We start from the raw sequence: 14,017 nt of genomic DNA, 5'->3' as shown, positions 1-14,017 counted from the left end.
GAGGGGTCAGGCAGTTGCCTGGAGGCCTCTGTTAAGAGCAGAGCTGGCGGGCAAGGATTTAGTTCAATGGCTCACATGCCTGCCTGTAAGCACCAGGTCTTATAGTTCTATGGCTGGTACAAAAAAAACAGCAGAGATGTTTCCTTTCACCTCTGAATGAGCAGGTCCTTGAGGCAGTGGCTTTCAGTTTTTCCCAGAACAAAAATCACCTAGACTCAGAACAAAATGAAGTGGGGGAAAAAGAGAAACCTAAGAGGAATTTTAGGCTAGCAGCCCCGGAATTTGATAAAACATTTTAGTAAATCTCTTTACAGAGCCACTGGCAATTGACTGAGCATAAGAAGGCACCAAGTCTCCCCAGAGCTCTGTGAACCATGCAAGTCTCAGGATCCTGAACATAGACGGGTGCCTTTCCTCTTCCTGCAAGACTCAATCCATGAGGTCCCAAGTCCCTAGCAACAGCTTTTGTCATCAGTGAGCAAATCATGCATCCACCAAAAATACTTCTCTCCTCAAAAATCTCTCTGTAATCAGCAATGACAGATACAGAGACACCCTCACAATCTAACTTCCAAAAAGGCTGCTAGGAACCAGGACCCGTGAGCTGCTATAGTAAAATGAAGCAACCTGTCCAGCACGGCCAATTTGCACTGAAAGCTCCGTTGGAATGGCAACAATTTGCATCCCTTCAGTTAAGAATAAAACCAAGTCTGACCTTTATTCCAGGTCCACTTTGTATTGCTGTTTGCAAATGTGGTATTTGAGCAGGAAAGGCAAACTGGGGTAAAAGCACTTTGGTCATATTCCAATTAGAACTCTCACTTTTCTCAAACAAGTCAATTAGCACTCACTTTCTACCCCTCTCAAGATTCCTTCCTCAATTTTAAAACGATCCAGTCACAAAGCATCATTTTCCTGGAAGTACTGAACAGCAGGGAAGAAAGAGAAGCAGAGAAAGCCTCTAGGGACAGGAAAGTAGAGAAAACGGGGCAATGCCTGGGAAGGGACCCCACAGCCAGCCGGCACCTTTCAGCAAAGTATGATAAATACCCAGTTTAAGGCTAGTATTTCCTTTATTCAAAAATAAATATTTCACTTTGAATCAACATGTTTCAAATCACATTAAGCAGAAAAGAAACATAGTCCCTTTGGAAATTGTGAACAAGTATAGGAAAGCATGTTCCAGACGATGGGGATGAGGTGAATACTATTTCCAGCTGCTTCATGACCCGAGAGGCCTCTCTGACCAGGTAGAACTATATATATCGATTTCAGGAGACGAGACACACACTGCACCAAAGTGTGCACGCACTCACACGCGCGTACACACACATACACACACACGCACATACACACACACACACACACACACACACACACACACACACACACTCACTTTCTGCTTTGAAGTCTGAAAGGCACATGAAGTGGACCATAAGGTGTATGGCACATTCACTGATAAAACTTTCCCTATTCCCTCCCAAGAAAAGTAGAGAACTTTAATCAAGTCAAAGACCAGAGAAGACATGAGTGCTCCGCTCAGAGCTCAGCATCAAGAACATCTCTGCAGATGAAAGCCATTTTTCCTTTGCTTCCCTTTCCCTGCCCGAGGAGTCCATGTGCAGTGCTCACTCGGTGATGGTGGGGCGTGTAGCCACATACACAAACACGACAATCAGGAGCACCACCACAGCCAGCGTGGGCAGCACCACCGTGGTGATCTGCTGCCGAGCCTCCTGCATGGCCTGCTTCCGCTCCTTCTTATCCTTTGACGTCTCCTTCTTGGGCTTTCCTTTGAGCTGCCGCATCTTTCCTGGTGGATGCTCAGAGGATATATCCAGAGGGGGTTCGAAGGAAGGGCCACACTCCTCTATAGTCAAGGCAGAGAACGTCCTGCGGGGAGAACATTTATAATCAAGAATGAACAGTATGAAAGGAAAACAAATGCTAAGTTAAAGGCAAGTATAGAAGGAAAAATATCTGCAACAGAGGTGACACTGAGCTCTGAGTCCTCAGACAACACCTTAGTCAATTCACTGATTACTTCACTCCTTGAATGAGAGTTCAAAACTTCCCGAGCACTTATTAGTGCTGGATATAGCTCCAGAAGATGGATCACTGGAGGACAAGGCTGGAGGGATAGGACTGTCCTCTCTGGGCTCACACTAGAGGGGTGTATGATCAGTTACAGGGAGAGTAGAGCCTGGGTAGGTCTAAGGTTTTACCACCTGCCCAAACTATGATTCCCTTGTGGTGAATTCTGTGGCTCATGGTAGTGCCCACAGGTCTATTAAATGAATAAAAACCCTTAAAAAACTATGGAGCAACCTATCTTATCAAAATTTACTCAGTCTTTGGCATTTCACAGATTCCCTCAGAAAAGACACACAACAAACTCAGAAAATGGGCAGGATAGGGGATGCCATGAGGCCCAGGGACATGTACGCAACAGATTACATCATCATCACTGGACGTGAGCACTGAAGCAGGGGGTGCTTTCATCGCTGCTGCCTGGGCAAACAGATGCAGCCGCAGCATCATCTCCAGGATGATCTCTCCACAGCCTAGTTTGTTTGTTTGTTTATTTAGTCTTACTCATTCCTGTGCGCATCCAACCTACCTTTCAAGACTTAAGCAGGCAGAGTATCAAGCAGGGCTGGATACTGAGCAAGAACATAACAGAGACAAATGTACATTATAACCTCCTGGCAGACTAGCATGGAGTTAGGGAGCTTTGGAAGCAAAAAAACAGTGTTACATACATGGATGTTCCTTGAACAAGGCAACTTTCATGTGCCCAGTTTTGTCCCATAGAATGAGTGGCCTTCATGATTGTAAAAAGAATGATGACACATTTGAGTGACTGTGGTAGGTAACGGAATGTAGATTCTCAAAGATAGACAGGACCTTTTTGATACCTTACTATTTTATTATAAGGATCCCAATCACTTATCACTCCCCTGGTCCCACAAAAAACCCCAAAACATTTTATTTTGTATAATCCACAATCTGGCAGAATTTCTTACAGTATGAAGTGACTAATATTACTGTGCTAAGATGACACAATACTGGACAAAAGAAAATACTAAAGTTTACAGCAGCCTCACTGACAAATGAACAACTTCCATCAAAAAATTAGAAAGGTAAATTAAAAATTTTAAAAAACCCAGTTGCTATAGTTTGGATCTGGAATGTTCCCCAAAAGGCCCATGTGTTAATGGGTTAGTCCCTGGTCTATTGCTAAGTAGTTCATGGGGACTCTTTAGGTCACAGATGAACATGCTCTTAAGGGAAATTTGGGGACCACAGCCTCTTCCTTTTTTTCTCTTATGCTTCCCCACCATGAGATGATCAGTTTTGCGAGGTTATACACTCCTGCCATGATGTGCTGGCCATGTTGTCACCACCAGAGGCCTAAAAGCAGGGTGTCCACTATAATCATGGACTAAAATTCACAAAACTGTGAGCCAAATCAACCTCTTCTCTGACTGCTCAAGGAATTCATTACAGTGATACAAAGCTGACACGGAAACTTGTTATCCAAAACTTGGATGGTTGTTCCTTCATCTAAGATAATGTGGATGGAGAAGCCTTTGGAATTGGTTTGCAGAAGGAATCTGGAAACGTTTGGAGAAACTGACTAGAGACAGCAAAAATGCTATAAGCAAAACTTAAATGGGAAATTCAAATGAGGGTGCAGAGGATTATAATCCTCATTAGGAATGTGAATGGTAAAGGCTATGGAAATTCAGCTGAAAATGAGGATTATATTGGAAACTGAATTAAAGGTCACCCTATTCCATTGTGGCAAAGAATCTAAGTACATTTTGTCATCCCATGCCTTGGACTTTGGGGAAACGACCTTACAGATGAAGGACTAGTTAAGACTAGTAAAGGAAATTTCAAATCACAGCATTCAGGCACTGGCATGGGTATTATTGGCTGCTTTTAGTCAAACTTACAGGGAGAATCAAGAGAACACAGAAAAGAGCAAAAAGATTTGAAAATTCAAAGTTTGGCCAGAAAAGGAGTACAGAAACATACAGCCAAGGAGAGTACAGTTGCTGAAGAGGTTAGAATCTTAAAAAGCAGCCAAATAGCTGGTCATGGTGGCACACTTCTGTAAACTCAACACTTTGGAAGGTTGAGGAATCCAAGTTCGAGTTCAGCATGCACAACATAGTGACTGAGCTAAGTGTGAATGTCTTGGGTTCAAACTGAGTACTGAGGTGAGGTGAGGTGAGAACAGTCAAGCACTTTTCCATTAGAACAGTAGAAAACTTGCCTGGAAAGCATCTCAGAAATCAGCAAAACAGTGACCATCATAAGCTCAAAGGTACAGAAATACAAATTTCTTGCGAAGATTTTCCAGGGCAGTTTTCTGAGAAAGAACGCTGGAGGGCATCTTGCTTACCCATGACCACCTTGAGAATCATTTGCGTGTTCAGCTATCAAGGCACTCAGAGGCTGGTACAGTCACAGTCAGGCAGTCCCAGATATAGATCATGCTGGTAGCAAAACTTAGAACCATCCAGGCGATGCTGGTTTTGTAGGCATGCAGAATGTGACAAGTATGGGGATAGAGCGTTCCACAGACTTCAAAGGACACTCTGGGCAGTTAGGCAACAATATGGCAGGGTAGAGGCTCTGCAAGCAGTCCCTGATAGGGCGACACGTGAAGCCATGAAAGCGAAGCCAAAGCTGCAATGGCAGTCCCAGAAAATGAGAGATGAAAGGAATATGCAATGTCTGGTGAGAGAAGATACAGGTAATATACAACATCAGCCCAAGAGAGAGGCCGAAACAAGGCTCCCCAAGTTCTCTGGAGTCCCTAACCCTCCACAGCAAGCTCCTCCACATGTTGGACTGGAGATTTACAATTTGTTTGTCCTGCTGGGTTTCAGTCTTTCTTTGGTCCAATCTTTCCTTACAATTTTCCTACTCCTCCCTTTTTGAATGGCAGTGTTTACTCTGTATCAGTGCACACTGGAGGTAATTTGCTTTTTGCTTTTGTACAGCTAATAGTGTGCCTTGAGTCTCAGAGGAGACTCTAGAGAGGATTTGTGAGCAATGCTTCAAAAGCTGGGGCTTAGGGGAATGGTGGAGATGGACAGAATATATTTTTGCACTGTGACATGGGACCAGGGTCAAAATGCGAGTAGTTTGAATTGGAAAGTCTCCAAAGACCCATGTGTTAGAGGCTTGTCTCCCAGTGCATGGTGCTGGAAACTTTAATCAGAAGAACCTAGTGGAAAGTCTTTAGGTAACTGAGGGTTTACCTGTGGACAGTACAGAGGACCTCAGTTCCTCCTACTTCCTCTCTTCCATTTCATTATCATGAGATGAATGATTCTGCTGTGCCACTGCACTGCCATCATAATGTTCTGTACAGCCCTGCACCAAATGCCCAAAAGCAGTAGGTCTCTAAAACTGTCCGCTAAAATAAACTTGTCTTTGTAAACTGATTATCTAAAGTGTTTATTATAGTGACAGAAAGCTGACTACACCATCACTATTACTTCCTTAAGCTCACACTGGTTCAGGAAGCCCTGACTTTATCATTTGTCCTTTTTAAATCTTTCAAAGAACTTTCACAGACTTGTGTTTAGCTCAGATATACCACTCACCAGCTTAATGGCTCTGAGTAAGTGACTTAACTTCAGTAGGTTTCAATATCATCTGAATGATGAGAACAACTTCTGTCTTACAGAATGATAGGATTAGGAAAGAAAATGCACCTATACGTGGAGCTCTACTGGTGGCAGTGGAATACAGCACAGTCTGGCTGAGGCAATTCTACCATGCACCTGCATGCAGCCCTGAGTAGAGCTTACTGACCTCCAAACCTCAACTGCTACCTACCGAGGAGGTCACAGCGATACAGTCCACCCTCAGAGGACCATATACCTGAGGCTGCAGACAGAGAAGGTACCACTAGACCTGACCTCAACTGTCCTGTAAGTCTGATGGGCAGGCTTCAGAAGCATTCCCAATACAGAGAGAAGGAACTCAAAGGACAAAAGAGGCAAAGTGTTTTGCCAAAGGTTACCCATTCTGTAAACACAGAAATGGCTTCAAAACAACCAAGGGACAACATCCTTTTCTGGACACTGTCTCATAGAGTTGGGTAAAAAACAAGCCATTAATAGCACTCTGAATCTTGGCCTTTTCCAGGTGGAGCAAATGGCCTGTCAGACCGTGCAGCTGTCTCTCACAGGGCCTTACAGGTGCCAGGGAGCAGCATGGACCCCACATTAACAAGCACCCAGCTGCTCTGGCTCACAGTGCTGAGCCTGACTTTCATCTGCTCCTTTAACTGTTGTCTGCATCCTCCCACGCATGTGCACTGAATGTTGACATTCAAAAGCACCAGCCTCCACAATGGCCAGCTCTTGACATTTGTAAGATGCATTGAGAAGTTCCCAGAGGCTTGAAAAAAAGCTGTGAGTTGCTAGGCATGTTGCAAGTCTGGTCATAATTTAAGGGACAAACACATTTCAAATCTGGGGCTCTACATCAGGCCATGATGGGCATCCTTCCTGTTGGTGTTCTCATGTGTGTGTGTGGGGGGGGGGGGACAACAAGAGAAAGTATCTCTGAGGTGACAACTGAGGAGGGGGACCCTGTATGAAAAAGGACTTTCCAGGAGGGGACCTGGGAAGAGCACCAGGCAGGGAACCATATCAGAGCCGGAAAGGAACTAGTTTAAGCAGGAGTGAGAGGAACACGAACACGAAAACGAACATGAACACGAACACGAACAACAAGAACAAGAACAAGAACAAGAACAAGAACAAGAACAAGAACAAGAACAAGAACAAGAACAAGAACAAGAACAAGAACAAGAACAAGAACAAGAACAAGAACAAGAAGAACAGGAACAAGAACAAGAACAGGAACAGGAACAGGAACAGGAACAGGAACAGGAACAAGAACAAGAACAAGAACAAGAACAAGAACAAGAACAAGAACAAGAACAAGAACAGAGACACCTAGGGCAGCAGAACCTGATCCCCCAGGGTCTCAAAGACCATAATGAGGAATCAGGCTTCATTTCAAGACACCACAAGGCACTTAAGGGCTTTCACCCAGGGAGATGCAGGTTTTATGTAAGTACTGTGTGCTAACTGGTTGTACCCCTGGAGCTTCAAGATACAGGTTTTAAAAGCTCCCTCTGGCTCATCAGTGGGGAGTGGGTCCTGAGGAATGAAAGGAGCAGTCAAGGAGGATGGCAGTATCTAGGGCAGCAAGTGGGTCAGTAGTGATGGAGAGGAGGATGGAGTCATGTGGAGACATGACAGACAGGCCTCAAATGATGGACCCACTACAGCCAGTGAGAAAAGCCGGCACTAAGGATGAGTCTAAGGCATGGAGCCTGAGCCACTGGACAGACAGAAATTCCATCATATGAGATGAGAGGGAAAGGGACATGGGGCAGGCGGGGAGCAATCGGGCAGAGCAAATCTGAGAACTCTGTTCACACCTGCTAACATGTGAGGATGCCTATTGCACACTGCCGCAGGAATACTCAGCAGCATAGAAATAACCAAACGAGTCAAGAGCTGGGTCTGGGTTGAAGATCCACACTTGGAAATCATCAGCTGTGAGACTAAGTGAGGTCACTACAATAAGATAGACAAAGAGGCCCAGGTCAAAGCCCTGCCCGTAGCATCCTGACAGCCAACGATCCATGGGAAAGAGATTTGGAGGCAAGTGGAGAAGAAAAGGAAGAGAATGTGGCATCATGGGGACCAAGCAAGTCAGAGTCACTGCTGAGATGATGACTAAAATGAAGAAAAGGAGTTTCCATTGGACTTGGCAAAGCAGAGGAAGAAGGATGTAAGTGTGTGTATGTGTGTGTGGGGGGGGGGGGGTTCAGATGTGGCAGCAGTTTGTTACCTGTCTGAGGAGAGACAAGAGTTTATATCAGAATGTAAGTGAATGCTTTGCTTCCTTCACTGTGTAACTTTTTTCATGAAAAAACCATCCGCCAATTAAACTCAGTACACAGCTCATTCGTGTTCTGGCATAAACATCTTAATATTTTGGCAACATAATAAATGGTTGGCATTGCCAGCCTTCTCAATAGCACAGGACAGACACTTGGCATGATGACCTGCTAGAACAACATGCATGGCCAAAAGAGGTTTTCTAATTTTCTTTAAATAATGAGAGAAACCAGGAAGTCCCTGAGGGATCTAGCAGAATGGGAGAAAACTCCAGTGCTAAAGGGAGGGTGTCTGTAGGATGAGAATACAAATGGAAGGAATTACCTAGGAGAGGTACACTGGCATGGGTCAGCCACCCCTGCCCCACCAAAAATAAGAGGGAGATAGACTTTTTTCTTTAATGATGAAATGGAAGAGGGCTTTGGCTTAGTCTGGGAGTAGAGAGTCAGGCCTAAGTAAAGGGGAAGGGTATGAAATAATCATTGTAGAGGGAGGAAAAGCAAATTTAGTGAGAAACACTTGTCTTCATGGTTGGCCTTCTGTCCTTACTGCCCACCTCTTGCACTCTAAGCAGCCAGAGGCCCACCTCACCACGGTTGTAGCCCCCATCACTGGACCAGGCAAGGCTGGCTCATGTCAGGACCCTTGAAAAGACAACAGCTTGCCTCAAAAAGAAACTGAATCAAGTGGTATCTATACCAACAGTTTCAGAGCTGGGCATGGTGGCACACATCTGTAATCCCAGCACTTCTAAGGCTAGTCTGACCTACATAATTTGAGGCTAGCCTGGGTCACACAGTGAGTTTAAGGTCAGCCTGAACTATATAGTAAGGCCCTAAGAAAAACAAAACAAAACAAAAAAACAAGTTTCAGAAACATAGACAGTAAAATTGGACGATCATGCAGATGTAGATACCAGGGAAGCCATTCTGTGCCATGTACAGAAAACTATGGGAGAGAGAGGAGAAAGAGTGAAGTCCACTCTTTTTCTGGTCCAGTCCCTAACAGGCCCAGCTCCACAAAGGCTCCTGTTCTCAGGTGGCTATAACATGTTTCTGTGTACAATAAGCATCTCTTTTTCACTTGAGCTGGCTGCAGTGAGTCTCAGTACCTGACAATGAACAGAGACACCTGCCAGAAAGACTCCAGCTTTACTACAAGGTACCCAAAGCCCTGACTGTCACAAACAAGCGTGCAGCAGAGCCAGCAGCCGAGCCTCTGTCTGTCTGAAGTCTGAAGCGCCAGCATCCTTCTGGACTCGCCCCACACAGCTTTCTATCCTTTACTCACTTCAGGACTGCTTCACTGCTCACTAGTCCTCTGCAAACAGGAAATAAACTGAAGCTCACACGGCTTGCCCTGGCTACTTCCTAGTAAGCAGCCTGGGCAGGACAGAATCTGAAGCCACCCGCTGAGTTCTTACTCTATAACTACGGTTTGTTTGCCCCTCTGCCTCAAGTTCCACCAATTAAGAAAATGGAATCTTCACAAACCCCGAGTTCCACCCAGTTCTACTGAGACCTCAGCCTCTGTGCCCCACCCCAACAACTGAAGCCCATGTCAAGTGGTGAACACTGAAACATTCTAGGCAGGCCCCGCGGGTGTGAACAGAAGACAGGAGGGCAGGGATGTTGGGGAGACACATACTGTTCAGCACAGAAGTTTTTAAATTAGGATTTTTTTAAAATATAATCTTCTAGAGTATGCATATTGATATGCATGCAATTCTTGTGCATGCTGTACTTCTCTCCAATTTGAATGAAGATCATGATGTACAGAGTTGGATTCTATTAGGCAAACAGCCAGAGGGAGAGGTGAGAACTTGGGTTGCAAACAGGTTTGGGCCTCAGGTCTGCCACATCTAGTTTTATAGTCCTAGACAAAGTACTAAATCTTTCAAGTCCTGACTTCCTCTTCTGTTATATGGCTTAAAAACAAAACAAAACAAAACCCCTGTATAGCAGAAAAATTTAAAACAATGTATCTTCTGAACTAACCAGTGCATTCACAGGTCACCCTAGATCTTCAAAAAACGGCGCACACAAACTTGCTATGCAGAGAAAAGTCTGTCCATTGGCGACAGACACTAAGAATTGTGGTATGTACCAGAAAACCAGGAATTCATTCGTTCATTCCTTCTTTCTGTCTCTGTCTCTGCCACCACCCACCTCCCCACCCTTGCTTCTGGTCATTATACAACCCATGAGTGATGAATTACCTGATGTTTTCTTTTCCTTGAGTTACTCACCAGCGCTTTGGCAGGTTTGTTCAGAGGTTTGCTGTGAGAAAGGTGGGTCTACCTATTGAAGGCAGGCTTCAATCATCCCAGATCTGATTAACCCCCAAGGCTGAGGCTGTTGAGCCTTTGAAATGCAACTGTGGTCAAAGTGAGCTGGGCTGTTGTATAGAATACACCCCAGACTTTGAAGGTTCAGTACCAAAAAAAAAAGCAAAATATCTTACTGTAATGTTTTTATACTGATTACATATTTAAATGATAAAATTCTGTATATATAGGGTTAAACGAAATATATATGTTAAAATTAATTTTATCTTTTTATTGTTTTAATTTGGCCACTAGAAAAATGTGATTGCAAGAGTGTCACACCTCTTTCTCTTCTGCCAGTGTACTGGCTTGCCCTATCCAACAGAAGCTCATTCTGTTCCAACAGAAGCACATTCTATCCAACAGATCCACATTCTGCCCTCCTAAAAGTTCTCTGCATCACAGGCTCAGCCCAGCTGTTGAGAACTCCAAGTCACCACAGCCCAGTCCCCTGGTTCTTTCCAGCCTCATTACTCCCATGTGATCCACTGCTACCAGCACACCTGTGCTCCCTGCACTCAACACCCAGGGGCCTTGGTGATTCAGCGCCTTCTCTGGACACAGCCCTCTGCTGCAATGCCCCGCCCCGCACACCATCGCCCAGCTATCGCAGTCTCTCTCACCCTTGGCCGGCCTCTCCACATGGCCTTCTCAAGCCTCTCCAGATAGAAGCAACGGCTCCCTTCTGTACATTACCTCAGGACTCAGTTTATGCCTGTTCTATAGCCACTACCTAACTGTGTGGGCCCAAAACTCCACCACCAACTCTCCTCTGGGCCTGCAAGTGCCTTGCTGATACTTTCCTGCGATTAGCAAGATGTATTGCACACAACAGCTACTGGACACACACCTATTGGATTGATAACAAAACTGGACTGATTTAAGATAAGCCATGTATCTCAAGCAACTAACCAGAATAGAATAGAAAACTGCATAACAACAAACTAGGTACCACTTATTTCATCCTCACTAGTCTCACAAGATTGCTATTTTCTTTTCTATATGATGAAACAGATTCATAAAAAGTATACTGACTTTCCCCAAGCCAAAGACTATTAGGAAAGCAGTAAAATCCCAACTCCAGTAAAATCCAAAGCCACACATTATTTAATGAGTGAGCAACTGAACTCAGACCTGACTCCAAGTCCTGCCTGTAATGTATTATTTTATGTTGCTTCTACCTACTCTAGAACTAATGGTAGCAAGTACTGGTTTTAAATCTCACTGCGTGTCAGGATATCAACTAAACTGGCTCAGAAGCCACGCTCATTCCCATTGCACATTGCTGCTTTCCAGTGGCCAGAAGTCTACTCTAAAGTGCTTGTGATCAGGGGCACTGCTAAAGAGTCCATGTCATTCTTACCCATCAGCTCGAGGCTGAGGATATGGGAAAGGTAAAGGAGACCACAGCTTGCCTCACCTGGCAGTAGATAAAGCCTGTTTCTCACTGTAAGGCAGGCTCACCCTTATCCTGGAAGGTACTGCTGCATGCACATTCCAGGCTGGCAGTCACCCCAGGTTAAAAGATGCGCGGCATCCTGCTTGGTTCTCAGTGTAGGCCAGATTGCTCTAAACCTCCCCAGGAAGTGTATCTCTCTCATCACTATACTACCAAAGCCAACAGCATTGAGGAACCCAAGCATGTCATGGGCTGTTGGAGGTACACTGGCCAACATTTGACCTGATGCCCACGTACAGTCACTGCAGACTGTGTCAACTACATCCCACCTCACAGTCAAATCAAGTACAATAACCAAGCCCAGGGAACAGACTGCTGGCCCATTCTCAATACTGTTAACCATTCTAAAGTGCCAAAGCACTCTATTCTTTAGAAAAGACCTTTTAAGGTGTCTGATAAAATGGTGCATTTTCTCTTACCTCAAAATCAAGCATACGAATGAATAAACATCACATGAGCAAGGTCTATGCTGGGAGAGCTCCACCATCTCTTCTTGCAGCTGTGTCATTACCATAACATGAAACATTTGTGGGTCAAACTGCTCCATACTTTATGCCATAAGCGTAAGGAAGCTGCCCTGGGTTCAGGGAGACATAAATTCACTCTTGAGAGCAGCAGCTCTGTGATTCATCAAGTGTGCTTGCTTCGTTTTATGTCCATGGTATTTAGCCGTTATGGGCTTGCAATCACTTCATTTCAGTCTGCTGCAGAGTGGGGGCAGGGAGCAGGCAGGCTGCCAGAGAACTGTGCAAGATGGAATTCCTGACACCAGCAAAGCACCTGCTGATAACATAAGTGCCTTCCCCAGGAAGAGATACAGGAACAAACAGTGACAGCCACACAGGTGCTCACTCCACTGCCCCCTGCTGTTGACAGGCCACCAAGGTCTGGGAAGCTCCACCAGACCTGCCAGTGTGTGCTGGGTGTGATGGGGATCACAGTTCTACATAGGCGGAAGCAGCCAGGGAGCCAGCAAAAGTCAGACAGATACAGACAGACACAGACACAGACACAGACACAGACACAGACACAGACACAGACACAGACACAGACACAGACACACAGACATAGACACAGACACACAGACACAGACACACAGACACACAGACACAGACACAGACAAACATCCTTCACACCAAGAACAGAAAGAAAAAGAATACGTAATTTGACAGTGGTACTATGAGCTATCCCTAAATAAAAATCCAAGAACACAAAAGAACCTTTGGGTGACATAAAAAGCCAGAGTTCTCAATAAATTAGTATTCTGGCAGCCTGGGTTTTGCAAAGTGCCTTCCTGTGCATTATTCATTTCATCCTCAAAGTAACTCTGCATGTTACTCATTGTCCTTAGCAAGAAAAGGCAGCCCATGAAGCAACTAAGTGCATCTCAGGGTTTCGGTCCCATCCTGGCAATTCTAGGGTTGGCAACTGTAGCCAAGTAACTTGGTTTCTTAGACCTTTAGTTACTCCATTGTAAAACAAGGATAAAATTCAAAATTTTTTGAGGATGTACTGTATGTATCAGGCAGTAATGTACAGAATGCAGGTACAAAGGAAACAAGTAAAAATGTTGCTTCATGTAAGGAAGTTATCTTTATTCACAGGGAAAGTGGGGAGACAGACAACTAACAGATGAACAGACCGTGTGTGGGATGATACCATGAAGCACAGAGACCATACAGTGTCTAGACCCTGGGGAGCCAAGAAGCACAAGTGAGAGACTGAAAAGGAGTGCCAGAAAGGAAAAAAGGAAGGATGCGGTGTCTGAGACACCAAAGATGTTGTGAGGGAAGAGAGCACAGGCAGGTCACTGGCGCCGTGAGAGCAGCTGTCAGAAGAGGCAGGAGGAACACACAGGCTGAGGCAGGGCGTGTGCACTCCTTCTCAAGGTGTGAACAGTGAAGACTCACAGGCACTGTGCCCGGCAGGCCAGAGCTCCACTCCTGCCATTTGTCAACCCTGTGACTACGGGCAAGTCACTCACTTTAATGCCCTTTTAAATTTCTTACCTAAAAAGAACAGTGCATTGTGTACAATATTAAGTATTAGCTCACAGTACAGTCATCATAGGGAGTGACAACAAAATAATTATGTGTGCAAAGTAAGTATGTGAAGATAGATCATCACCTTAGGAGCTGGGAAGAAGGAAACAATGGAAGCCTGAAGGGAGCGAAGTCATACAACAGGTGGCGGCACGAACGCACTGCAAGGCTGCAGTCAGTGTCTGGCCGTGGCACAGGGTCATCTGTGAGTAGGGGCCGCACATCTTCACGGCAAGGCTGT

General features: G+C 45.1%; 1 protein-coding gene across 15 annotated transcripts in view; it reads right to left on the bottom strand.

Annotated features, from left to right (window-relative positions):
* Positions 1 to 1,054: 1,054 nt before the first annotated feature.
* Positions 1,055 to 14,017, bottom strand: part of Smco4 (single-pass membrane protein with coiled-coil domains 4) — a 58,050-nt gene continuing 45,087 nt past the window's right edge. For all 15 annotated transcript variants that reach the window (XM_063256250.1, XM_063256251.1, XM_063256243.1 and 12 more), the window contains one exon: positions 1,055 to 1,893. In XM_063256250.1, coding sequence (XP_063112320.1) covers positions 1,629 to 1,808 — 180 coding nt within the window. In that variant the 5' untranslated portion in view covers positions 1,809 to 1,893 and the 3' untranslated portion in view covers positions 1,055 to 1,628. The remainder of the gene's footprint in view (positions 1,894 to 14,017) is intronic.

The sequence above is a fragment of the Cavia porcellus genome, unplaced genomic scaffold, assembly GCF_034190915.1.
Source record: "Cavia porcellus strain 051 isolate PalLab524CR breed Dunkin Hartley unplaced genomic scaffold, mCavPor4.1 scaffold_9, whole genome shotgun sequence".
In the NCBI taxonomy this organism is placed as follows: domain Eukaryota; kingdom Metazoa; phylum Chordata; class Mammalia; order Rodentia; family Caviidae; genus Cavia; species Cavia porcellus.
The sequence above is the reverse complement of the archived record's forward strand: the minus strand, read 5'-3'. Positions and strand labels throughout refer to the sequence as shown.